This window comes from Juglans regia, chromosome 16 (assembly GCF_001411555.2).
Source record: "Juglans regia cultivar Chandler chromosome 16, Walnut 2.0, whole genome shotgun sequence".
Lineage (NCBI taxonomy): Eukaryota > Viridiplantae > Streptophyta > Magnoliopsida > Fagales > Juglandaceae > Juglans > Juglans regia.
This window is the reverse complement of record NC_049916.1, coordinates 27,438,807-27,464,329: the sequence shown is the minus strand read 5'-3', so window position 1 is coordinate 27,464,329 and position 25,523 is coordinate 27,438,807. Positions and strand designations below refer to the sequence as shown.

Sequence of the window (25,523 nt, the reverse complement as noted above, 5' to 3'; positions counted from 1 at the left end):
GCAGGGGATGGTGGGGATCCACGAGTCACTCCAAGCATGAGTAGAGACTCCGTATCAATAGCATATTAGACATGTAAAAAATAAGACTAATAAATAACTTTTTTTTTATATATATAGTTTATCAATGGGTTTCTTTAAGGGGTCGGATTAGTCCCAATGGGTTCCAAAAATGGATTTGACCCAAAGTCAAATTTTCTTTCATTTACTAATGCTGCGTACAATATTAAGTTTGAATCTAAAAAAAGCTTATAGTTTTATTAGGTGTTTGATTGGGTTTGAGTTGAAAAGCTTAAAAAGCGTCTTTAATAGCCTGAAAACCTTTTTAGGCCCTGTTTCGTTTAGATTGAGAAATCATCTCAATTCATCTTATCGCATCATTACAACTTTCTCAAAATCTCACGTAAAATATAATAAACAATTCAACTTTTTCAAATCTGAGCAAAGAGTGTTAAAACCTTCCGACAACCTTTCCAAAGTGATCCTTTCCCATCTCTCTTCTCACCATTTCATTTTTACTTTTTATAAATTTTCACTTAATTGGCTACCCGATGTCTCTTGGATTCATCATTCTTTTCCCTTTTCATTATAAATGTGCACATATTTTCTGCTTATTGTCTAAGACCGTCTTAGAGGAAGCCTGTTACTCATCTTCTTATCCACGATGCGCTAGTCTTTCAGAGTACATTCTTCTTGATAATGTTTTTCAGCATCTCGTTCGCAGCTACAAGTTCCGCAGCTATTCCAGGTTCATTTGCGGAATGCCCAGCATTTGGAACAACCTGTTAACAGTAACATTATTTATAAATTTGTCTATATATTAAACATATAGAACATTGACTGGCAAGTAACTGCGTTAACATGAAATAAAAACAGCTTAATTCTCTGAGTTAATCAAGACTATGGAATTGTTACAAAACTATGGAACTGCAATCAAGCATACTTTTCCATTATCTTTGCTTATATAGAACTGTGCCCTTAGTTCAACACCATCTAGATTCTAGTCTCCTCCTGCAGCCTCGTTCGCATTTACACACTCCAACACCTGAATGAAAAAATCTATTCCTATAATGAATGTTTCTAAAGTACGGCACACTGGGGGTCATACGATCCACACTTTTGCTATGATGTGTTCTTATTGCATAACTGGCTAGTCTGAAAGAACATGATGGCAGCACAATCTATAGGCAAATTAACCATTGTTAAAAATGTCCAGGACATGATTACCAATAAACTACTAGCATTTTTTAAAAATTTGTTGACAATCCAGGACGGTCCATTTGCACTGACTTTGTTTGGATTGACAATGAATCCACCTTATTTCTTCAAAATGGTAGAAGCAACTAGAGTCCAACCAGATTTTCCAAAGATCAAAAGACCAATGAGCTTTGCGAAAAGAAAGATTAATGGTCTTGAGCAGTTCTCCTACCTTAAAATCTGCCTCTGGCCATGCTTTATGAAGATCCCATGCTGACATCATAGGACAGCAAACATCATATCTCCCCTGTCCAATGAAAGCAAAAAAAATTCATTGATCTGGTCATCAAACATAGATTTCTACTGAACCTTCAAAGGACATAACGTTAGCTACTCGTGGTATCACGTGATAAGCGTTTTTCTACATTGCAATATCGAACATTTTTTGCAGTCCTCTTTACACCTTGAAAGATGTAACAAATACATAAACAGCCAAAATTTGACAATGCGATCACTTGAAAGAATGTTAAATATAAGCAGAAGCTCCCAGTGCCACTGTACCCAATTGATTCTTCTCTTTAAAAGGGGGAGCTCCTACATGACCCCATGGAAGAAGGTTTTTTGGAATTCAATGGGTAGGCTTAAAATACATGGTCCACCGTTGCTTGAAAAATAACAACATACCTTACTTTAGATATAATATGGATGCGGTGGCAAGGAATGAGGCTATATGCATTTGTAGCAATGATAAATATGATCACCAATAACTTTTTTTTTTTTTTTTTATTCACCAGTAATCGAGAACCTCAGATATAAATGTGAATATGATGAATTCAAAAATCAGAGTTCAACTTTTGTTGTGTTTTTGTAAGAAATCATGTCATAACATTCAGATTGTTTCAGCTACCCAGTTAGTTGGAGTTGAGGAATTTGTTCAATAAATGTCCTCATACATCAACGAACTGTTCTTGAAGTCAAAGAGCAAGTTCTCCCTATTCTCAGAAGTTCTTATAGAGTCCATCTGTTAATAGAAGTTATCAGATGGATCTATTTATCTCATTCTAATTTTCAGAAATTCTTAAAGAGCCCTTTGAGTGCTTCTTAATGCACAATCCTTTCATTTAAGATAGAGTAAGCACTGATCTAGATCATGATATACGTGTGCCTTTGTAGAAATTGTAGAAGTTTATACAACGGCTTCAATGTTAGCTGAAAAATGATGGATTGATGATGTGATGGTCTAATACACATAAACCTTCACAAGATAGGCCACTAAACAAATTATGCTTGCGTAAACCAAACAAAAGGCAGGAGGCGATCATCAAACTTTGCTCCATCAGGACCAGCACATGATCCATCATTCAACACAATGGCCATTAACATTATGCGTGTGTTTTCTGTATACTAGATTACTTTGATTAAGTATTTTCTAAAGAACATGACTATAGCGTATGCGTATTGATAAAAAAAAAAAAATTACCTGTACAATAGTGGTGTTAATATGCCTTATCTTATCAACATTATCTAAAAGGAATGAATCTGTAGGAAAGAATCCGCGCTTCACAAAGTAATGATTTTCAATTCTTGCGAATGCCTGGATAAAGCCAAAATAATAAATTTAATCAATACAAGCAAATTTTCAATCATTCACATATCCAAAGCCTAGAACATATGTTGTTTACTTGTTTCAATAAATTTTTATTCTACTTATTAAAAAAAAAAAAAAGAACCTAGAACATAGAAAAGTGAAACTATTGATCTGCCTGATACTAAATTGCAGATGCCAAAAGATCTAACTCTAACTTGATATCTACATAACTTCAGAAGTAAGACGTGACAATTAATTATTACACTAGTTGCATACTAGTCCTTATTTTCTTCTTGTTTCTCTTCTAAACCATAGTGGTTAAGAAGGAAATACAAGCAAAAGAAGTTTTAAATTACTATTAAATAAAACATAAACCCTAGGTAAGGTCAAATAAATAAAAAGGAGAAGAAAGGTGTGATACCCACTTCTGATAAGTGATAAGGGTAGGTGATGCATGAGATCCCACATTGCATGTGAATGAGAAGTTCTTGCTCTTTGTAATGCCCCAATGGTGGTGTATAGGATCCCACATTGCTTGGAAATGAGAAGTTTTTGCTCTTTATAATGTTCTAATGAGCCTCCAATTGTATCATTGACTAGTCATTTTGGAGTGTAGGCCGTGCGGCTTGAGTCTTCCATTAGGGCGTTACAAATAGTATCAGAACCTATTCTAACCAAAAATGTGGGACTAGAGGTGCCACTTACGACGAACTGGCATGACGAGGACTTTGAGAATATAAGGGGGGAGATTGTGATATCCAATTCTGATAAGTGATAATGGTAGGTGGTGTATGGAAATCTCACATTGTTTGAGAAGGAAAAGTTCATGCTCTTTATAATGTTCTAATGGGCCTCAAATTGTATGATTGACTAGTCCCTTTGGAGCACAGACTATGTGGCTTGAGTCTTCCATTGAGGCGTTACAAAAGGAGGAGGATAATGGGGAAAACAAGAAGAAAAATTAGAAAAAGAAAAGAACTGAAAGACGTAGAGGCGGTATTGATTAGAAGAGAGAATACATAAAGAAAAATAGAATGATTGCTGCCATAGTTTCACCAAGCTTAAGAATAAAATCATTTCAGCATGGAACTTTTCCTGTAAAGCTATTCCATAGAGCTGCATTTTTTTATTCGCCAAGCTTGAGCATCATCAATCAAGATGTTTCTCAACTTTTACAATACCAGTAAATGTTTTACGATTTTCATCTTCCAACGGAAATTCATAACTTTTGATTCTTTGAAGTACCAAATTTTGACCTATACAGTGGCTATGGTAAAGGAAAAGGGAGTTTTACTAGAACAGGCTGCTTAAGGATCATGACAAGAAAAAATCATGACACTCATATGAATCAACTTACCAGTGAAAACTTATCATCATCACCTCTCTTGATGTTCTCTTCATTAGGGAGAAGATGGGCTGTCATCATTTCCCATTTCGTCCAAGCTCTTGCAGCTGCATACTAAGAGATTTGGATAGAGCTAATAAAACAGTAATAGTCTCTTCAATATAACAGCCAATAGAGAATCACAAGCAATCAAGTCAAAAGGATAATGCACAGGAGTTCATTTTTTCTCAAAAAGAAACATGGCCACTTTGGCAGCATTTAGGCATTGGAAGACTTAACCAGGAACAGTTTGGGCTATTAAGTATTAACAATATAATTTTTTATAAGTAGGGCAACTAAATAATTAATTCACATATTTGAATGAGGAAGAGTTTTGAAGATGTTAGAATAAGATGAATGAAATTGGGGTACCGTCCTCTTTCCCAAAAAAAAAAAAAAAATAGGGCCTTCAAGTACTTTTGTCAACATTATTGATTGGCTTAATTTCTCACTTTCGATGGAATTGAGAGCTTTTATATGTGAGGCCTAGATGTACTGTCTAATGTAGACCACGCTTATATTGTTCCCAAGGCCACATCACAAGGAGCTTCAGGTTGAAAACATTTTTCGTTGGAATGATTTGTCAAGGAGTGGTATTCATTAGATGCAATGGCAGAATCAGAAGCTTCTGATAATCCCGCAGAGGTCGTGTAGCACAAATACAAAAGCTAAAGACAACTCTTACTTGTGTTTCCATATCATAAGAGTTTAATCTCTTATAGTAGGCATCAATGAAGCTTCCCCTCTCCTTTTCGGGTATAAGATCCCTAAATGGCTCCCAAGCTGTACACCAAGAGGAAATACACAAGCATTCAGCCACTTGCAAATACCAAACCTTGGAATGTTTAAAAGGGTGATCAAACAAAAGCGAAACTATGATTAGAGAGATTGATGGGTTTTATTCCAATTTATGGAAGCACTTTTATAGATTTGTTAATGGCATTCTTAATTTTGAATAAGAGCGATTGAAACCTAAAGCTTTAAAATACTTTCTGGCATCAATCTGAAAGGCCATATAGTTCATGTCACACATACAGAGTAAATGATTTATTAAACCAGCAAAGAAATTGTACGGAACATACCATCAGGGTATATGGCAGCAGCACCACCCTCATAAAACCAATCTATTTCTTTCTTTCGCAAAAGAAAGATCCCTCTGAGGACCATGCCAGTGACCTATAAAGTAATCACAGTGATGATTAAAAAAAAATGTGCAAAATAGGATATATTGTTCAAAGAGATAAAGTTACACACCTTGTCAGGGTGTGATTGGCTGTATGCAAGAGCAAGTGTACTTCCCCATGACCCTCCAAACACCTGCATAATTACAGAAAAGAAAGTAACCCATTAGTTACATCCACTAAGCATTACAGAATTTGTTTTAGGGTAAAGACCAAATGTGAAGTATTTACCTGCCATTCTGGAATTTCCAGGTGTTCCCTTAGCTTTTCAATATCATCAATGAGGTCCCATGTTGTGTTTTCTACCAAGCACGCATGGGGTGTACTTTTCCCTGCACCTCGCTGAAAGAAATGATATTTCCTGGTCATAAAGCAACTTCAAATGCAATGAAACAAATAATTTATCATAGACGTTCACAGACTAACCTGATCAAAGAGAATGATCCGGTAAAAAACAGGATCAAAGAATCTTCGATTACTCGGTGCAGTGCCTCCTCCTGGGCCTCCATGAAGAAAGACGACTGGCTGCAAGGATTCAAGAGTTGATTAGCCCAATTCCTTTCTCTCTTTTTTTTTTTTTCATTTTATAAGTCAAAGTTAGAAATAAAAAGAAAAACCATTACAAAAATTAAAAATGAAGAGAAATTTAATAGACATTGAAGCTCTTTGAGACAATACCTCATGTACTAGCCTGCTTTTCATTTTAAGAATCATCTTCAAATACATGCTTTTTTTTTTTTTTTTTTTTTTTTTTTTTTTTTTAAAAAAAGGATATGGATGTATATATAGTACCTGATATCTATAAACCGATTGTTCACTAGCTTGTAAAAGTCTAAATAAGAGATATCCCCATGTTGGCAATTGAAACTCACATGCCCATTTGGGTTTCCGGACTGCTCCCAATAGATTGTGTGAATGTCTGAAACCTTCAAAAAACCGGTACAATATGGCTCGATATTTTGATAAAGGTTCCTGTTTAATTCCACAACTTCCTTTTCAGAATCCATCAAATCAACTGGTTGTTGCTCACCCTTGTATCCCAGATTCTGCACACGTAGCACTAAATTCTTTCTTCCGGCACAACGTAAATGTACTGTAGCAACGTCAGCAAACTCATATGAACACAAATTCAAAACCGCTGTGGCAAATACGTACGTAAAGACATGTATGCGTATGTGCGTGAAGGTGAGCGAGTGTTGGGACGCGAGTGCAAACACACACGCAACACATTTATAGAAGTTTTGTGACAGTGTTAGCCCGGGATCCTAACAGAAAGGTTTAGATTAATTAAGAACATAGATTAGTAGAAATTGTTGCAGGAATTCCTAGTTAAAACAACTTATCAAAAAAAAAAAATTCTACTAATCAAAAGCATTCTTAGCGGATAAAATCTCAGCAGAATAATGAAACAACTGAACAACAAGAAAACACAAATAATAAACCTGTAAACAATAATTTAAACACAAACATTCGCAGAGAGAGAGAGAGAGAGAGAGCTACCCGAGGTGGTGAAATTCTCGGAGAATGACGGATTGGGAAGTGGAGTGAAGTGGGGAATAATGGCTGAAATTGCAGAAGGTAAGGAGCTAACAATGGTAGTGTTGGTACAAAACCCCAACTTCATTGTTGACAACGTTGTCGTTCATTATCTACGATTAAGCACATTATTGTGGCCCGCCCCTGCCCCTTCTTCTGTAGAAAAATATTACTTATTTATTTATTTAAAGCTATTTTATTATACTCATCGTCCTCCCACTACACATTATATATAATTTTTTAATTTTTAATTTTTTTCTTTTACTATATATATAATGTATAGATGATAAGTAGAAGAATTTAATTAGTTTAAGAAGAATAAAACAAAAAAATAAAAATAAGCATGGTGCGTGATGTATGGAGATGATGAGTATTAAAATTTAAAAGTAATTTTATCCATTATGACTTATAACTAAGAGCACTTTCATTGGATTAACTAAAGTTAAAGTACATTTTTTATGAATGCAAAATAAATTTAACATTTAGCTATTACATTCACATAAGTTTATACATTGGAATAGCCATTTTTTCATTATATGATAATAAAATAATATAAGATAAATTTAACTTTGACTATTCACATCAAATCTCCAAATTGGATTATCCATTTATTCATTATATAGTAATGAGTAATTAATAATTTTAAAAATTTTTTAATTTTTGTAATTATGAATTTATTTTATTTTATCATATTTTACTATTCATAATATTATATATTAATTAGTAATTGTATTCTAATTATATTTTTTAAATTGTCATTTAAAATGGAGAGAGAAATAATTGATATTAAAATGAGAGAGAAATAAATAATATAAAAATGATTTGATGAATGAATAGTGTGTTCTAAATTTAGAAATTAGTTTGGATATTACTGCAGCTATATTTCAAATATTTGGAATATAGCTAATTCAATGTGAGCAATTTACTGACCTAATAGCTAAATTTTTATTGGATTTAACTTTTAGCTAATACAATGAGAATGCTCTAATTGATTTTATTTTTTATTTTATTTTTTGCGTTTTCTGAAATTCAATAACTTAATAGGAAACTATTGGTCACAACATTAAAAATGTATTGGTCAAAAAATAAAACAAAAACAGAGAGGTGTGTTGGATTTGATGACAGATCATGTAATAGAAGGGAATTGAACGATTTTTTAGCATTGCTAATCAAATAGAAGTAGAATGCAGCATTGATGATACAACTTGCTTGATGTGAGGATGATTATTTCTTGTACAATACCCTGTAAACTGTAAAGTCTCTGTGTCTCTCTTACGAGCAGAGATCAAAACAATACAATCCCTTCTTAATTGCTATCACTGCTCCAAAGCCCAGCTTTTCGTTCTTCGTTTAGCAGGGAAAATCAATTTGAGTTTCAAGGGCTCGGATACTGCCAGTATTCTTCACTCTCTCATTTGAACCATCTTGGCATTCTTTATCTACAACAATATCGGTAAGACCACATGGCTCAGCCTCTTCTAGCATCTGAACTACCACCCTCATGGAGGGTCTTAGACTTGGAAGTTTTGCCGTACAGTGGATTGCTATTCTCAACACCTTGATTGCATCTTCCTTCAGAGCCTCTGAGATGGTTGAGTCCACCAAGTCAAGCAGACTCTCTTTGCTATGCATTTTGCTGCATATCCAGCTGACTATGTCCCCGTTCTCTCCAAACACTGGCTCAATCGGCCTCTTTCCTGTGACAAGCTCCATAAGGACTACCCCAAAGCTGTAGACATCACTCTTCTCATTTACCTTGTATGTGTATGCATACTCTTCACCACCAAAATAAATAAAAAGGAAGACAGTCAATTACCAAATGAAAAATCAGCAATTCAATCAATGCTAGAAGCCTAGAACTACTCGTGTTTTTGTCAATTTCCAATCCTACTAATCATAATCTGACAAAGAGAAGAAATAACTTACCTGGAGCAATGTATCCAAGTGTCCCAGCAACAACATGAGTCCAATCTCCTCCACCAGCCTGCACTATCTTAGCTAACCCGAAATCAGCTATCCTTGGCTTCCAATTTCCATCTAGCAAGATATTACTGGATTTCACATCACGATGAATCACCGATCTACCACACCCATGGTGCAGATACTCCAATCCCCTAGCAGCCCCTAGTGCAATCTCATACCGCACCTTCCATCCCACCTCCATCTTCTTGCATGTATGCAGACAATCCCACAAACTCCCATTTGGCAAATACTCGTAAACCAGCAGATTGCTATCCTCACTTGTGATGCTACAGTAGAGCTTCACCACATTCACATGCCTCACTGAGCTCAATGTGGCCACCTCGGCTTCATACTCTGCTGACCGGAAACTCCTTTTTGTTAGCATAGCCGAGCTGCTCTGACAATCTTTCCGGTCACCCGAATCAGATATCCAAATGTGTTTTACAGCAAGTTCTTTACCATCAGCTAATATAACCTTGTACACATTCCCCGATCCTCCTTTTCCAATCAGATTATCACTTTTTATGGCATTAATGATCTCATTCTCTGTGAAGCTTAGCGCTCGATAGGGCTTCATATCCCAAGAATTAGGCTTCAATGGACCATCGAGGTTATTATGTCTTAGCTTAACGCATAGGAAGCTTGCCAACGAAACAAGCAGAATCAAAGCCCCAGCAATAAAACAGAAAATCAGCGTCCGGAGGTGTTTTGTTGTTCTAGAACCTGATGAACATGGCTGGAAATGCTTGAAATTTGGACTGCATAAGCCTGGATTTCCATCGAAGCTGTCACTGAAGGGTTGGATCGAAAGAGCCTCAGGTATTTGACCGATCAACTGGTTATTTGACAGATCCAGAAGGCTTAGACTCAGCGATGACAAACTGTTAGGAATTTCTCCAGAAAGATTGTTATTGGACAAGTCCAAGAAGTTGAGAGTAGGCAAATATCCAAGACCTGCTGGAATGTTGCCTGAAAGTGAATTGTCGGAGAGGTTTATGTCGGTGAGGGAAACACATAAGCCTAATGAATCCGGTATAACGCCGGAAAACATGTTTCCATCTAGATGAAGACTGTTTAGATTCTTCAATCCACCAATTGTTGCTGGGATTTGACCAGAAAATTGATTCGAACTCAACTGTATTGAGACTAAAGATGCAGCTTCGGAAATCGTCACCGGCAATTCACCGGAGAAGCGGTTGTTAGATAGATATAACTGTGCTAGAGATTTTGCCTTAACAATAAAGGATGCCACCGGACCTTCGAAATGATTGATAGAGAGATCAAGCAAGGCTAAGTTGGGCAAGCCCCATATCCCAACGGGAATAACACCCGAAAGAGAATTGTTAGTCACTCGTATCCGAGTCAGAGACGAGCAATTCGCATAGTTTTCTGGGATTCCACCAGTGAACCTATTCTGTACCAAAAGCAGTTTATCCATTTTACCATTCCGGCACATGTCTGGAGGTATAAGACCGCTAAAAGAATTCTCCGAGACATCAATGTAATCAAAATCCGCCCACGAGCCGAGCTTTTCAGGAAGAGGACCAGTGAACTTGTTCCTGTAGAGCGACAACTTCACGAGGTTCCTGAGCTCCCCAAGCTCTTCAGAAACCTCCCCTGCGAACTGGTTCTCAAAGATCTGTAAAGAAGCAAGCTTTGTCAAGAATCTCACCTCAGAAATATTGCCTTGGAGCTTGTTACGGCTCGCATCAAAATTCTCTAGACTCGTAAGATTTCCAAATCCCGCCGGCAGTTCTCCGGTCAAGAAATTACTGTAAAGCTCAAGTTGCCAAAGATTCTTGAGCTTTCCTATATCGGCCGGGATTTCACCAGACAATTGGTTACAGGAAAGCTCAAGATTTATGAGCTGAGTAATGTTTCCGAGACCCTCTGGAATCCGTCCTACGAGGCTGCAGTTTGAGAGGTAAAGCCAGTACAAATTCTCAAGGTTCAAGACCTCCACAGGGAAAGGACTTGTTTGGAAGAAGTTGTCACCCAGGCTTAAGAAAGTGAGACTGGTAAGATTTTCCAATGATCTCCATGGAAACGACCCAGAAAACCCGCTGTCGTTTAAACTCAAGAAATTCAATCGCCCTAAGGAAGACAAGTCAGGAACTTCTCCAGAAAATGAATTGTGACCCATGTCGAGGTGTTGTAAACTAGTACAATTTTCCAAGTCCCGAGTGATGGTGCCATACAAAAAATTCGACCCGAGGGAGAGCTTTTCTAGAGACCCAAGCATGCATATCGAATCAAATGGAAGAATTCCACGTAAATTTTGTTTGGGGAGATTGATTTCTCTGACCAGTCCATTGGAGTTGCATACAATCCCAGCGAAGTTGCACACGGAGTTACCTTGTGTCCAGGAGCTGAAAACATTGGTATTTGAATCTTGGAGGGCCGACTTGAGTTTGAGAAGCGGCTGAAGCTCGTCGGATTTGGAGAAAGAAATCAGGCTGAAAAAGAATAGAAAGACAAGTACCGGAGGCAGCCACTGCCGCAAGAACGGGTCGGCCGACATGCCTGTGAAGTCTAACCAGGAGTAGTAGTGGTGGAGGTGATTTTTGTTCTGGTTCTGGCCTTGGTCCTTGGCCAGTGTTGCAGTAAGATGTACGTGGAAATCCTTGGGAGACTTGATTAGCACGAGGGCGGCTTCAAAATTAAAGTCGAGTGGAATTATAAAGTCGTCTCACCTGTGAAGATCAGCTGCGAGAGAAGAACAGCTTTGGAACGCAAGCAGAATTGGGAGTATTGTCTTCCAGTATGGGGCGGGTGGGACCTTTATTCAGGTAAAATTCATGATCTTGCTAAGGCCATATGAATTTCTTTTCGTGCTAATTTCTCCGTCAGCCAAAAGATAAATATGTTAATTATATAATATGAATAATTCAATTTATTTCTTCTGATTTTACACTTTATTCGGGTTAATTAAATATCATCGACTTGTTGACATGAAGACTAGTTTGGACCGTTTTGTTTGTATGATAAAATAGATTATTTTTCTCCCACCAAAAAAAGGACCTCCAAATTTCGTGTGAGAGAGACATAATTTCTGACATTTTTACAAGAGGACAAAACTGAAAGTTTACGAATTATTTTAGTGATGAGCATGCGCATGCTGCATGGGGATGGAATGTCGTCTAGCAGAGAGGACGGCCTAGCCACCAAGGTTGACCAACTTTTCTGTAGCTGCCACGTGTAACAAGCCTTGTAATACGTGGAAATCAACTACTTCCAATAATTTCACGTTATTATGTCACATCATTTTATTGTTTATATGTTTATATTTTTTATTTTTTTAAAAACATTTAAAAATATTAAAAAAATTAAAAGAAATAAAAAATAAAAAATAAAATTTATACTAATGGATATACCCAAAGATCCAAAACTAAACGGCGCATTGCACTAACCTTTGGTTTTTGTGGGTGCCCAGCAAAACATCATGCATAAGAGAGAACTAGATATAGACCAAAAAAGTCGAGTTAAAAAAAATTATTTATTTATGATTTATTATTTTTTATATAAATAATTATTTTTTATTAAAAAAAATCTATTTTCATCATAAATATTAAATAATCCGTATCACAAATATTATTTTTCTTATAATGACGTGCATGCATGAAGATATATAATATATACATATATATATATATATATATATATAATCCTCATGTGGGGAAGCTTGTATATATTAATTTATTGAACAATTAAATCCTGTGACTATATGACTAATTAATTGGTGCATGCATACATAAAATAATTAAAACTTGCAGGTTGGAATATTATGCATGCATGGGGTGATTAGTTATGTTATCAAGTCTCACCTAGGACCAACTTCAGATTATTAAGAACAAGTGATTTCATAAAAAAGATTTATAAATTTATCTGATTTGATATGACATTTTAAATTGTAAAATTATTTTTATTATAAAATTAATATAATATATCATAAGAAATTAATATATCATAAGAAATTACGTTAGAGTTTATTTTTATAAAATTTGTATTGTAAGAATAATATACAAAAAAATAAATCACAGACCAGATCATGTGATCATTGATATCACCTTTGCTTGGATGCCAATCGAATTTAATAGAATAGCTTTGACTATATACATGAATATATAAACAAGAAAATCACAATCATTAGGGATTTTACCAGGAAGGTTGTGGTAGGCAGATGTGATTGCGACCTTATTGGATGAGGTTTTAGGGGTGCTTAGGCCAATCGGAACTGGTCTCTTTAAATAAAGTAATATACTTATACTCTGTCGATTTCGCCTAGTTTGAATTTAAAATTATCTTAATTTATTTTATCTTATTATTATAATTTTATCAAACTTTTATATAAAAGATAATAAATAATTTATTTTTTAAAATTTTAAAATAATTTTATCAAATTTTTACATAAAATATAATAAATAATTTTATTTTATTTTACTATTTATAAATTATCTCAAATCATCTCTAAATCTAAATTATTACTAAAGTACAAAAATCTCAAGAAAAACGTACATGAATGTTAAAAAAAATGTTTAAAAGAGTAATATTATTTATCATATTTTTATTATTTTATGATGTTGTATTAGATGATTAAAAATTATTTATTATATTTTATTAATAAATTAATTATTTAATATCATATTATAAAATAATAAGAGGATTATGAGAATTGAAATGATGAATAAATTTTTTATTGACGAAATAAGGTGAATAGTTGACGCAACATTAGACACGGGTGTGTTGTTAGGCAGTTCAATTTATGATTAGACACGGGTGTGTTATTCCTTTTAATATTTATTATACGCCGTCGTCATCATTATTATTATTTTATTTTTTTTATTGGTTGATGTAAAATATCTATTAAAAAGAGGAAGTTGCGTACTTTTTTTACTTTTTTCTGAAAGTTGAGAAAAAAAAATCGATTTTGATTTTCTGTTTGTATGGGAATTAGAAGGTTTTTTTTTTCTTGAGCGAAATGAAAATAGAAGATGTAGGCAGGACAATGGGGGTGATTGGGACTTCTAACCAGCCAAGGAGAAAACGCAAAACAAAAAGGAAAAACCCTGAAGATGCACTGCACTTCGTCTAAAACATTCAGAGTCAAAGCTGGACCTAATTTGTGGGCCAATGCTGCAATATTCTGAGAGAAAAATACACGAGAAATTACAGGAAATAAAAGCATGTGGGTGTCTGCGACTCAATATGAGTTAAAAAAATCCAAGGTCAATTCAATGCTTACTAACCTTCGTACACCGTTTTCAACATGTCGGTCGAGGAGGGAAGACATGAGATGTGGCGGTGGCTCAGATGCTGAAGTATGTCCCAAAGCCATCCCATTAATCAGTGTCCAGTATTTCGATCATTCATGGAGGTTCTAACGTCTCAACTTCTTCTATTCAGAACGTGCTATATATTGTGAGCGCCGACCGAGGAACGGAAGAAATAGAAACATTGTTATATGTACACCACGTTGTCAAAGTCATCACCTTATATCCTAAATTACCATTTTGCAAAGAATGGAAATTGGATTGCTCAACATAAAGGAAATTTGGAAAAGTCATACCATCATATGAATAGAACTTTATTGCACAAATTTTTACAGTGTTTGGGCCTCTTCTAGTTCTACACATTACATTAATGGGAAAAAAAAGCTCAACAAAAAATAGGCTTACAACTTTACACTTTGTTCCTGTAACTCAGACAAAATTAAAATCTTCCATTAATTTACAAGGTGAAAGGGTCGGAGGGAGGGTGAACAATAGGGGGTCTTTGACATCGTCACATTCCCCACAACCAGATTTGGTGCAATAGTATCCTCTACAAGAACAGGATTAACTTGTGTGATTCTCTCTGGTACAACCTTCTCACCATCGACCTTTGCCAGCACCTCAAAATGCATTCTCACAATCTCTGGCTTCGTTCACCACTGAGGAAAATCCACAAAATCAAACCCATATCCTCCTTTCAACTTCTTCTCAACCCCAAAACCTATCTTCAGGAATGTCTGAGCTGACACGTCTGCCTTCAACAGCCTAAAGGAACCTTTCTTGTTGGCCTTAGGACCCAGCACAGAAGTGAGCAGTGCCTCAAAACCAAGCAAGTTTGAGTTTGAGTTTGAGCGGTTGATAGAAGCAAGAGGCCACATGGTGCTGAAATGACTTGGAGTGAGAAGGGCGGTGGCTTCTTCTTGAAGATCAATAGTGGAAAGGGCCTTTGATGGTTAGGATAACTCCACAAGCCCTGGAGCAAGGCGCTTCAGCTTGAGCCCGTTAGTGGAAGAGCGCGAAGAGGAGGTGGGGCTTGTGAGTGAGGTAGGACCAACAATACGAAGGGAAAGGAGTGGTGCACCTTGAGTGCGGCAAGTCTGGAGGAGTCGTTCAGCCAAGGTTATAAGACCAGAGGCAAATCCAATTTGGATTCGGTTTAAAGGGAGTGGGGAGTTCAAGTGGGTGACGGAGGCTAACTGATCTAGCACCCTTGAAAGTAACAACTGCACCATCTGCTAAGATCATTTTCTTCTAGTCACCTGCATCCACGTCATGCTGCAGAATAAATCAACATTAAGATCAATGTTACATTTCCAAAGATTAAGCCACAAGACTTCTTATCAGATCCTAAAATGGACTCACTGTTATTTTTCTACGAATACACAAGTAGGTTTACCCTTTTATGCTCTTTTTTCCTGTCTCCTAATCTGAATAGATAGACATTTGCAGTTACCATATATTTGAAGATATTACAGTTCCCTAGAAAGTTACATGACCGACGGCCATTCCCATAATTTTGAATAATATAACTATTTGATGGGCGAATGTGAAAGGCTATTCTTCTTTTACATGTATAACAAAAAATTTTACTAGAAAACGCAGAAAAAGTGAAAGGCTATTATAGAAGAGGAAATTTTAGAAAATGCAGGATCGGATAAAAGTTCAGAAATCCATTCAGACACTCGAAGTTAGATCCATATTTGATAGTCCTGACAGGTAGGAATTTCTGAACGCCACACGACAACAGTCGTTTCGAACCTTCCACATCCAGTCGCAGAAATCAAAATGTGCATTGAACAAAATTTGATCAACATCAAGTATTTGATTTACAAATTATATGAACGGTAGATCTTATACTCCGATTTAAAACTAAAATGATTTTTTAAAATTAAATTTAATTGCATCTGAATTTTTTGTTTTAGATGTTATATTAATTACGATTACAAGCTCTCTTTCAAAAAAAAAAAACGGTTTGCAGACGAAGGGCCTGTGGCTTAAACATACGCAACTATATACCGTGTACGTCTCCTCCTGTTCTTTCTGAATGTCCACGCATGCGAGCTTGCTGGGAGGGAGATGTGATTTTGATGGGCAGCTAACACTCTAACCCATTGGCAAACCAGGTTTGGGATGCCAATAGTCCAATCATGTTAACCATTATTCCAGTGGAAATACAGGATATGCCTAAAAGAATTGGAGCATTATTCATCACATATATGAAGCTAAACTTTCCAGCTGCACCTTTTGTGAGTGTTCTAGTATTTTTTTTTTTTTGGATAGATAATAAGAGAATTTATTCCAAGTAAATAGGTATAGATCAAATATATAGGAAGTATACAAGTGAGTACACCTAAATACAAGCTAAATCAAAACATAACTAAAGCAAAACATTACAAATATTATCATCTCTTACAAAGTTCCTCACCCAAAATCTTATAGAACTAAAAAAAAAATTCCTGACTTTCTTCGTAGAATGTTCGCAATCTTCGAAACACTTCTCATTTTTCTCTAACCATAAACATCAAAATAAACACAAGGAAATCATCCTTCACACTGCTGCACTGCCTCCACATCAAACTGAACCTTGTCAGCTAGCCAAAATGTCCATCACATGAAGGCAACACCCAAGCAATAGCTACCCTTGCAAAAGTCTCATTCCACAACTCTGTCACCACCTCACAATGAAGGAAAAGATGGTTAATAGACTCTTCATCTTTTTTACATATAAAACACCAATCAATCACAAATAAACCTCCTTTCTTCAAATTATTTGTGGTTAATATTTTCTCAAGAGATACCAGCCAACAAAAAAATGCAACTTTACTAGGTACCCTTGCTCTTCAAATACATTTCCAGGGGTATACTTTATCACCATGGCTATTTAACACCTTGTAGAAAGATCCCAATGAGAATATGGAATTATAATCATGCACCCACAGTAGCCTATCCTCCTTATTCTGATCGATCTTCATATCATATAATTTTATAAAGAAATCAGTAGCTTCACACACTTCCAATCCTATAAATCTTTGGTAAATTCCACATTCCAATGTAACATATTATTAAAAAATTGATAAGAATCAGCAACTCCCTTTTATTTCTAGCAATCCTAAAAAGATTAGGATAAACATATTTAAGAGCTGAATTTCCACACCAATTATCATGCCAGAAATAAATATTTGTCCCGTCCCCCACTTTAAAATTAATGTTTTTGACAAAATCCCCAAATTCCAACCGAATGGACTTTCACAAACTCACCTCATATACCCATTTGACTTCATTAGTACACAAATTCCCTCACATCCTCCCATATTTAACATCCATAATTTGCCTTCATAATGCATTACTCTTATTGTTATGCCTCCAAAGCCACTTCTCAATAAGAACTTTATTGAAAAACTTTAAATTCCGCATTCCCAATCCTCCACATGGCACCAGGATACAAACATTTTTCCAACTCACCAAATGAAATATTATTTCCTCCACATTACCGTCTCATAAGAAATTTCAAAAAACCCTATCAATTCTTATAGCTATCCCCGCGGGTAAAGGAAAGAGAGAGAATATGTGGGTAAATTAAACAATGTGCTTTTAATCAATGTAATTCTACTCCCTTTTGACAAATAAAACTTTTTCCAACCTGCTAACCTCCTCTCAATCTTCTCCCATACCAAATAGAAACTGATTTGTGAGGGGCACCCAGAGGTAACCCAAGATATTTCATAGGTAACGAAACTACCTATATATATATTAATTATATTTTATAGCTTAATAAATTCTCAACATATTCATTTTGATAAATATATTAGTAATACTAATATACATTAGTATATTAATTACTATATTATCACTAACATATAGTAATAGTACTATACCAATAGTGTTACTATATACTAATAGTATTAGTGTATTACTAATATTGATATATATTAATATATATAAGTATAAGAGATTAGAGATTTAATATATATTAAAAACTAGAAAACCGGACCGGTAAAACTAGAAGTATAGGTTTAGGAGGATAACCGGTGCGGTATCGGTTCTTGGAAATGCAAAATCGGTGTATACCAGTTCGATCCCAAAACTTGTCCAAAACCGGACTAAACCGGACCGGTTACACCCCTACTCATTTCTACAATACCTGCCTTTTTAGGGATGAGAGCAATGAAAGTAGTATAGGGATGAGAGCAATGAAAGTAGTATTAAAATTCTTCTCAAGTTTTAGGAAGGAATGAAAATTTTCAAAGACTTTCATAATATCATCATTCACAATATCCCAACATGCTTGAAAAAACGTTATGGAAAAACCGCCTGGGCTCAGAGGTAACCACATCAAGAACTTCATTTTCCTCAAAGGATCTCTCTAACCAATCTGCAGTAAGATGATCAATGGTTTCAAAAGTCAGCCCATCTAACTTAGGTCTCCATGAAAATTCTTCTCAAAAAAGCTTCTTATAAAAATTCACAATATGATCTTCAATCTCCTCCTCGTCACAAATCACATTATCACCTACATGAAGAACTTCAATGACATTATTTATTCGATGAGAATTTGCCATTTTATGGAAGAATTTCATGCATTTATCTCATTCCTTTAGCCATAAAAATATGAATTTTTGCCTCAATGAAATTTCTCCATAAGTGTTAATTTTCAATTTCTACCAGCACCCATTTCTTCATCTCCTTTTCCGCTAAAGAAATTGACCCCGTTATCTCTTTTTCCTCCAAACTATGCAACTATTCCATAACAAGTTTTCTATCATTTTCAACAATACCAAAAGTTTCTGCATTCCATCTCTTCAAATTTTTTTTTAAGCTCCTTAAATTTTTCAGCCAAGATAAAACTAGGAGTACCAATAAAATGATAAGAGGCCCACCACCTTCTTACTCTTTCAACAAAACCTTCGTCCTCCAACCACATATTTTCAAATTTAAAGTGTCTTCTCCCACTAATAATGCCCCCACAATCAATCAAAATAGAATAATGGCCAGAAACTATTCTTTACAACTTTTTATGACTTAACTCCAGAAATAATGCTTCCCAAGAGACTGAAACCAAGAATATGTAGGAGACCACGCTCTTCCATTTGACCACATGAAATCCCCTCCTACCTAGGTAAATCAATTAGCTATAACTTACTAACTCATAAATGAGTTCTGAAAATCCAGACATAGCTTTAGTAATTAATGAGTCCCCTACTCGCTCACAAGGAAAGCAAGTAATATTAAAATTCCATTCGAAACATCACGGAAGATCCCACCAACAGCAAAGACCCACAATTTCTTCCCACAATATACTCCTACTAGAATATAAATTTGACTTATAAACACCATTAAAAGCCTATTTGACGCCATCATTCACATTCTTAAAATGACATGCCACCGTGAATTCTCTTACGTAATGATCTACTACTTCTACAATCGTCATATCCCACATAACAATAACGTCTCTCGAACCTCCATTAGAGACTAACTTGACCCAACCCACATAATTACAGCTCCATAAACTATGAACCATCGATTGGTTGACGACCTTCAATTTAGTTTCTTGAAAACAAATAATTTCAGCCTTCCACTACCTAATCATATTTTTCACTCGGAGACGCTTTCTATAATCGTTCAACCCTCGAACATTCCAAGAAATGATCTTAAGCTTGATGAGAAACCATTGACAATTCTTTCTTTGTTTTTTTCTCTAAAGGCACTCCCATCCTGGATTTGTAATTAATTGTACATTCTAATCTTTTTAGCTCCCTTTCCTTTTTAGCAACAGATCTGGCTAGAGCAGGATGTCTAGCCTCAATAACAATAAGTAGAGCTCTAAACTACTCTTCAAATCCCTCACAAGAAATGCCAACACAATTTCTAATTTCTTCCACTCTCAACACCCAATTAGATGATTTGCTAGGCCATTCAAAGCCTGGGTTAATAGAGCATAAAGGAACAGGATCAAAGTCTTCATCTGATTAAAAAAACTCTCCAGATTCAAAAGATTAAGAACCTTCACAGAACCTTCACCTCCACCAATTACCAATTGCAAGTCAGGTTTATTAAATTGAGTACATGGAACCTGTGAGATTGACTACTCGGTCCCATTTGTCCCCTCACATCCTTCATCTTTAACCTCTTCAACTTCTCCTGTTGCGGGATCTATGGAGGACATCACAACCCCCACATTAGGCACAAAACTCGACTCCAAAGAATCCCTTGAAGAGCCTCCAACCTCCCTCGCATCTTCTGAACAACAGGTTCACCTAACAACTCCGTCGTATGAGCCTCCAAACCTGTCGGAAACTTGTTAGGAAGATCTCCTAAACTTGTCGACTTCTTCTGTGAAGGTAGGATCTGTGTCGAATCATTCCTCTCCTTGGGCTGATCTCTAAAATTTTTTGCCTTGTTCAAGGTCTCTTTTGTTGTGAGTATTGTAGCAGAATTCATCACTGGGAAACCTCCAGGAGATACGCCTGTCGCTGACGACCCACTTTGTGAAGACAGACCAAGTCGCAGAGCCACCATAGACTTGGGCGGGCGCAACTCTCTCCTTGGGCTGGTAGATCGTTGAAGCCCAACGCCAGACTGCTTCTCTCATGTAACAGGCTTCTTGAATGGGCCTTTCACAAGCCCAGTTCCTACGTAGACATTAGAAGCCTTCGGTCCATACAGCCTCCCATTTTCCTCTACTAACCCATCTGGTTTTCTAGTTGAAACCAGGCCCATTATTAAGTCCAGTCCCTCATCAATCATCTTCACAGGCCCAAAGTGTTCCAGTATTGACCTGTCACTACTTGGAGGGGCATTTTTATCAACTTTCCATTGAGTTGAATGTTAAGTAACTGAAACGGAAAAGACAAATTATGAAAAGTAGTTACCAAGAAAAATGTAATCAGATAGAAGAGTTCAAATCCAGCTTGATAATGGACAACTTTAATGTTTTCATACAAGCATTGATGGGATTATAGTCCACGAAACATAAAGTAATCCATAAAATATTTGCATATTTGTTTCTGTTATTCAACCGGCAGGGTCCAAATCTGATGTTTGAGAACGTAAAAAGAACAACAAATGAACGATGCATCGTTTCCGACTCCATAATGGGAAAAAATGGCATTAGCCTGAACATAACATATTGCTAGGGATTACTTGCTAAAAGGAAAATTTCTGATGAGTCACTAACAGTCCCCCGCCTGTAGCACACTACCTTGCAGTCTGCCAATGCATCTATGCAAGTGAAAGCTCTCCAGAATGAACCGATCTCTTAACAAGTTTAGCCCACGATTCATTTGTCTCGGTGATGACTTTAAGAGCATAATCCTGCTCATCAGGAAGAAATTTAAATCAAGGAAAAGATAAAATACGAGAAGAGGAAAAAAAAAATTAAATATAATGGGAGAACACGATACACTAAGATAATATAATGAAAAATAATAATAATGATGATGGTGATGATGGTTACAGTAGTAATAACAGTGATGATAATGCAATGACTGAATTAATCTCAATATGATTTCCTCTGTCATGGTCCTCAAAAGCTTGCTGGCACTTGCCTTATCACCTTATCATTATAATGCCGAGCAGAGTTTATAATGCTGTGAAATGGAGTTTCTTCTTAAAGTCATGAAATGGTTTCATCTTGTGGCATTTTTTACTTTTTGTTTTTATTTTCGAAGATAAGATAAAGAAGAAAGAAAAGCTCAGACAAATGATCAACCCAGATATATAAAAAGAAAACTAGAGACTGGTTCAATGCACAGTTCCATTACCAACGACACATTTAGCAACTGTTTTGGTGTGGGCAGTGATGTGCCATCATGTTCAGGATCCCTTTAGCATAGTTGAGCTATTGATTACTTTGGAAATTTCCAACATGTTAAAGATGCAACAAGAAAAGAAACATAACCACACATAAAGCATGCCTCGTGCAATAGCAACATCAATGATATATGACCATACTCGACCCACGTCATGCTATGGTGAGATATGGTGCTAAAGAAAGATATCAAGAACACAGCCATCACATTAAAGAAAACTTTCAAATAATAAATTTCTAATGAAAATGTAGGGAAAACCTTGATTGTAATAAGCTGCTAACACAATTTGTATAGAAAATGACAGGCATGGAGAGCATTCTCAAGGAATCAAGCACAGAATACCTTGTTTGCTGCTTTGTTTCCAAGACCAAACTTGTTAGCAGGTTTCCCATCAGGAATCTTGTAATCTCTGAACCAGTCCCTAATCGCAGTGAGAGTTCCCTGAAATACCATCAGATTAGGCCCCATAAATTTTGCTTACTGTGACTGGAAAATTGTACATGAGAAACATTGCACTACTTTTTCCCTTTTGGGTATACAATGACAACCAATGCCCAAAACAGTTTCTTCTAGCATGTCAAACTTGATTCTTGAATATAATTAGCAAGTTTTTTTTTTTTAATAGATAGAGAAATCCACAAAAGACATGCTGAATGAGAAAAATGGATTAATCAGTTGATAATATATTTACTATTATGCTTATGAGACGTGTAAATAACATATAAATTAGCTGAAATACTCAACACAAGAAAGCCATATTTTGGTTCCACAAGGTTCACTACCAATTTCCTTTGCATCAAGTAGTTATTACAAGACTTTGCAATTCAAAAAAAAAAAAAAAATGTTAAGCTTATGACAAGGTTTAAATAATGGTTCATTATTTAAGAGAGACTGGAAATTTACACCAGCCATAATCCTAATTCATTCTGCTCATATAGAGAATGTACAGTTAATCCCTATTTTGCACAGTAATCCCTACAATTAAAACTGTATGTTGCATATACTTTTAGGCCATGGCTTATTTTTAAACTTTACCATTGCTGTGTGTTAGAATATTCAAAATGCAAGAGAACTTCACCCCCGCTTTCTTACTGCACCTTCATTACATTCTAGTTTATAAGAAAGGTGGTTACATGATACAACTCATAGACAGTGGTTGGTCTATTTCCATAAAAGAAAAATGGCATAATGACTTAGAGGATAACTGAAGATACTACAACATCAAGCACAGTAAGAGAGAGTAAAAGAAGGGGGTTATTTTAGGAATATGTATCAGCACTTAGAAAATGGGCATACTGGGAAATGCTTCTCAACATCATCAATGTCATTCACAAGAGACGCTCTTGGATCATCCAATGAAATTGCAACTATCTTCCAGTCAAGTTCCCCTTCATCAATCATGGCCAAAGCAGCCAAGGGCTTGACTTTAAGAACTTGGCCAATCTTTCTTTGACTGTCACCAATCTCGACAACATCAACTACAGTTTAGAAGAAAACACAAAGGGTATTATTCTCAATTTCTACTTGGTCTAAAACATACAAGAATGGTCAGCCCTAAAATAATTGTGTGGTTATATACCTGGATCGTTATCCCCTAATGCCCCTTCAACTTCAGAGTTAGCTAAGGATGGGTCTTCCCATGTCTGCGGAAGCAATCCATAATTCCAATTTATATTGTAGCTGACAATCATAAAACAAGATGACTCAGGATTCAGATATTTTAAGGAGATAAAACTCAAAAGATTTTACTGATATGGGATCCTCATAAAGCAGTAAAAAACATAAGAATAGGTGAAGATAGTCAATTTATGATCATAACTAGCTTATCTATACAGGTGGACATTGAAACCGCCCATCTTTCTGTATCCATAATGACCATAGGTGAACAATTTTCTTAATAAAAAAGATTTTCTTAACTAGGGCTTGCACACTCAACTAGTGAACACCAGAGCTAGATTGTTTTCCACATTCAAAATTAAGGCTTGCAAACTCAACCAACAGTTGAGCCTGGATATCTTTCAATGAAAATACATACGACCAAAAAAGACAGGCACATATTTAGGACAAACAATAACATACACAAAGATAGAATATCAGATCTTACGGATAGTATCGAAGCTTCCCCTTTTTCGTATCCTGCTTAATGGGAGTATATGGCTCATCAGTGGCTACCTCCATCTTTGCACTTGATTCTTTGGGGATTTCAACAATAAAGTTGAAAACACCATTACCCAAGCTCAGCGGAATATCATGCCAAGGGGAAATCTGTGACAGAAAGCAATATCTTATTTCAATATTAGTTCGCAAAGACGACAAAAAGGGGTTTCCATTTATCTTATAACAACTATCATTTCTATCCTCACAACATCTTTGCCAAACGGTAAACAGGGGAAAATGGCAGAAAGCAAAATAGGGCAAAGGAAACCAGTATAATCTTGATGTCATGTTTTATGCTGTTCATCATATCTAAAACTAGATGAACGTTTCAACTAAGCCAAACAGTCTTATTAGTCTCAACATCATACAGAATTCATCATCGTTCCGAGCGGTATATAATCTGAAACCATTGATTTTGTTTTCGTTTATTTTCCGAAACTTCTCTGCAATAAAATGTCAGAGGATAGAAGCAAAAATTAGTAGTCTTTCGAACACAGACTGAGCAACGAAAAAGCGAAACCCTCTTTGACCAACCAAAATGAACGAAAGTACGAGATCAGCAGTCAATTTTCTTTTCATTTCCTACATTTTCAAGGTAACCAGAAGCGCTTACAAAGGATCCTAAAACTGCTAGTATATCAAACACAGATCGAGCAATTAGAACCACAAAACCTCTCTCTAAACAACAAGCTATATAAATTCGTCCTAGAATTAACTTGGTTGCAAATCAACGAACTCGAAAACTTTAAAATCAAAAGCATGAATTCCTCCCATTTCTTTGTAAATTTTCATTGACAAGCAAACGGACATTAGAACGGTAGAATTGAGTATGCAAAGGGCTAGTTTCTTCAAACTATAATTAATCATCATTTTCCCACATTTATTGTCAACCAAACAATGCGCCAAATGACAGTTCAATATACTCTCATTCAATATCCTCCATTTTTCTGGGGAACCAAACAAGATTCGAGCCAAGTGATAGAAAGCACCTTCCTGCCAGAATTATCGACGAAGAAGACCCTGTAGTCTAGCGTTTCAGGCTGACCCTCCTCCTTGATCTGAACCTCGGGATTGTAAATAGCTCTACAAGTAAACAACCTCTTTGCCGGGCACGATGCCCTCAGGTTCCTGAAACGGAGACTGGTGTTGTACGGCGTATGTTTCGATAGAAAGGGGTTCTTGAAGAGCAAGCAGGAGGCGGTAGTGTTGCTCGCCACGGCTATGGCTCTGGTGGCCGCCATGATTGGATTCTCTCAGGATGTGACTGTGAGAGTGAGAACCACAGAACAGAACAAGTGGTCGGCGACTGTGTACTCCTGAGTCCCGATAAAATCTCGTTTCAATAATGAGGTGGCCGCTTGTAATTGGCTTGGCCGCCAATGATACACATATATATATAGGCATGCGGTGTTCGAGGCGCGTGTTGACACCGACCTTCTCTCT

At 36.1% G+C, this 25,523-nt stretch overlaps 3 protein-coding genes and 1 pseudogene across 3 annotated transcripts; all 4 read right to left on the bottom strand.

Moving 5' to 3' along the window:
* Nucleotides 1–446: 446 nt before the first annotated feature.
* LOC108995751 (proline iminopeptidase) lies at nucleotides 447–7,021 on the bottom strand. The gene is made up of 11 exons (XM_018971378.2): nucleotides 6,848–7,021; nucleotides 6,220–6,440; nucleotides 5,774–5,872; nucleotides 5,579–5,689; nucleotides 5,421–5,483; nucleotides 5,249–5,342; nucleotides 4,852–4,949; nucleotides 4,140–4,241; nucleotides 2,675–2,788; nucleotides 1,427–1,501; nucleotides 447–779 (listed from the first exon to the last, which is right to left on the bottom strand). Exons 1-11 carry the CDS (start codon nucleotides 6,969–6,971, stop codon nucleotides 675–677), a joined length of 1,206 nt encoding a protein of 401 aa, XP_018826923.1. The 5' UTR covers nucleotides 6,972–7,021; the 3' UTR covers nucleotides 447–674.
* Nucleotides 7,022–8,027: 1,006 nt separating this feature from the next.
* On the bottom strand, nucleotides 8,028–11,660 carry LOC108995731 (receptor-like protein kinase 7). The gene is made up of 2 exons (XM_018971347.2): nucleotides 8,810–11,660; nucleotides 8,028–8,658 (listed from the first exon to the last, which is right to left on the bottom strand). Exons 1-2 carry the CDS (start codon nucleotides 11,364–11,366, stop codon nucleotides 8,234–8,236), a joined length of 2,982 nt encoding a protein of 993 aa, XP_018826892.1. The 5' UTR covers nucleotides 11,367–11,660; the 3' UTR covers nucleotides 8,028–8,233.
* A 2,800-nt stretch (nucleotides 11,661–14,460) lies between these two features.
* LOC108995688 lies at nucleotides 14,461–20,631 on the bottom strand (annotated as a pseudogene).
* A 364-nt stretch (nucleotides 20,632–20,995) lies between these two features.
* Nucleotides 20,996–25,451, bottom strand: LOC108995721 (soluble inorganic pyrophosphatase 6, chloroplastic-like). Its single transcript, XM_018971336.2, has 6 exons — nucleotides 25,070–25,451; nucleotides 24,028–24,188; nucleotides 23,503–23,603; nucleotides 23,220–23,401; nucleotides 22,266–22,364; nucleotides 20,996–21,426 (listed from the first exon to the last, which is right to left on the bottom strand). Exons 1-6 carry the CDS (start codon nucleotides 25,319–25,321, stop codon nucleotides 21,334–21,336), a joined length of 888 nt encoding a protein of 295 aa, XP_018826881.1. The 5' UTR covers nucleotides 25,322–25,451; the 3' UTR covers nucleotides 20,996–21,333.
* Nucleotides 25,452–25,523: the final 72 nt, after the last annotated feature.

Excerpts from the sequence above, each read along its gene's own strand:
- LOC108995751 (XM_018971378.2), bottom strand. The coding sequence starts at position 6,971 with ATGAAGTTGGGGTTTTGTACCAACACTACCATTGTTAGCTCCTTACCT. Across the intron at positions 6,441-6,847 it reads CGAGAATTTCACCACCTCGG|TACATTTACGTTGTGCCGGA; the intron begins GTAGCTCTCTCT and ends ACGTTGCTACAG. Across the intron at positions 5,343-5,420 it reads GCCAATCACACCCTGACAAG|GTCACTGGCATGGTCCTCAG; the intron begins GTGTGTAACTTT and ends ATTACTTTATAG.
- LOC108995731 (XM_018971347.2), bottom strand. The coding sequence starts at position 11,366 with ATGTCGGCCGACCCGTTCTTGCGGCAGTGGCTGCCTCCGGTACTTGTC. Across the intron at positions 8,659-8,809 it reads ACTTGGATACATTGCTCCAG|AGTATGCATACACATACAAG; the intron begins GTAAGTTATTTC and ends TTGGTGGTGAAG.
- LOC108995721 (XM_018971336.2), bottom strand. The coding sequence starts at position 25,321 with ATGGCGGCCACCAGAGCCATAGCCGTGGCGAGCAACACTACCGCCTCC. Across the intron at positions 24,189-25,069 it reads TCGATAATTCTGGCAGGAAG|ATTTCCCCTTGGCATGATAT; the intron begins GTGCTTTCTATC and ends TTTCTGTCACAG. Across the intron at positions 23,604-24,027 it reads GGGAAGCTTCGATACTATCC|CTACAATATAAATTGGAATT; the intron begins GTAAGATCTGAT and ends TATGATTGTCAG.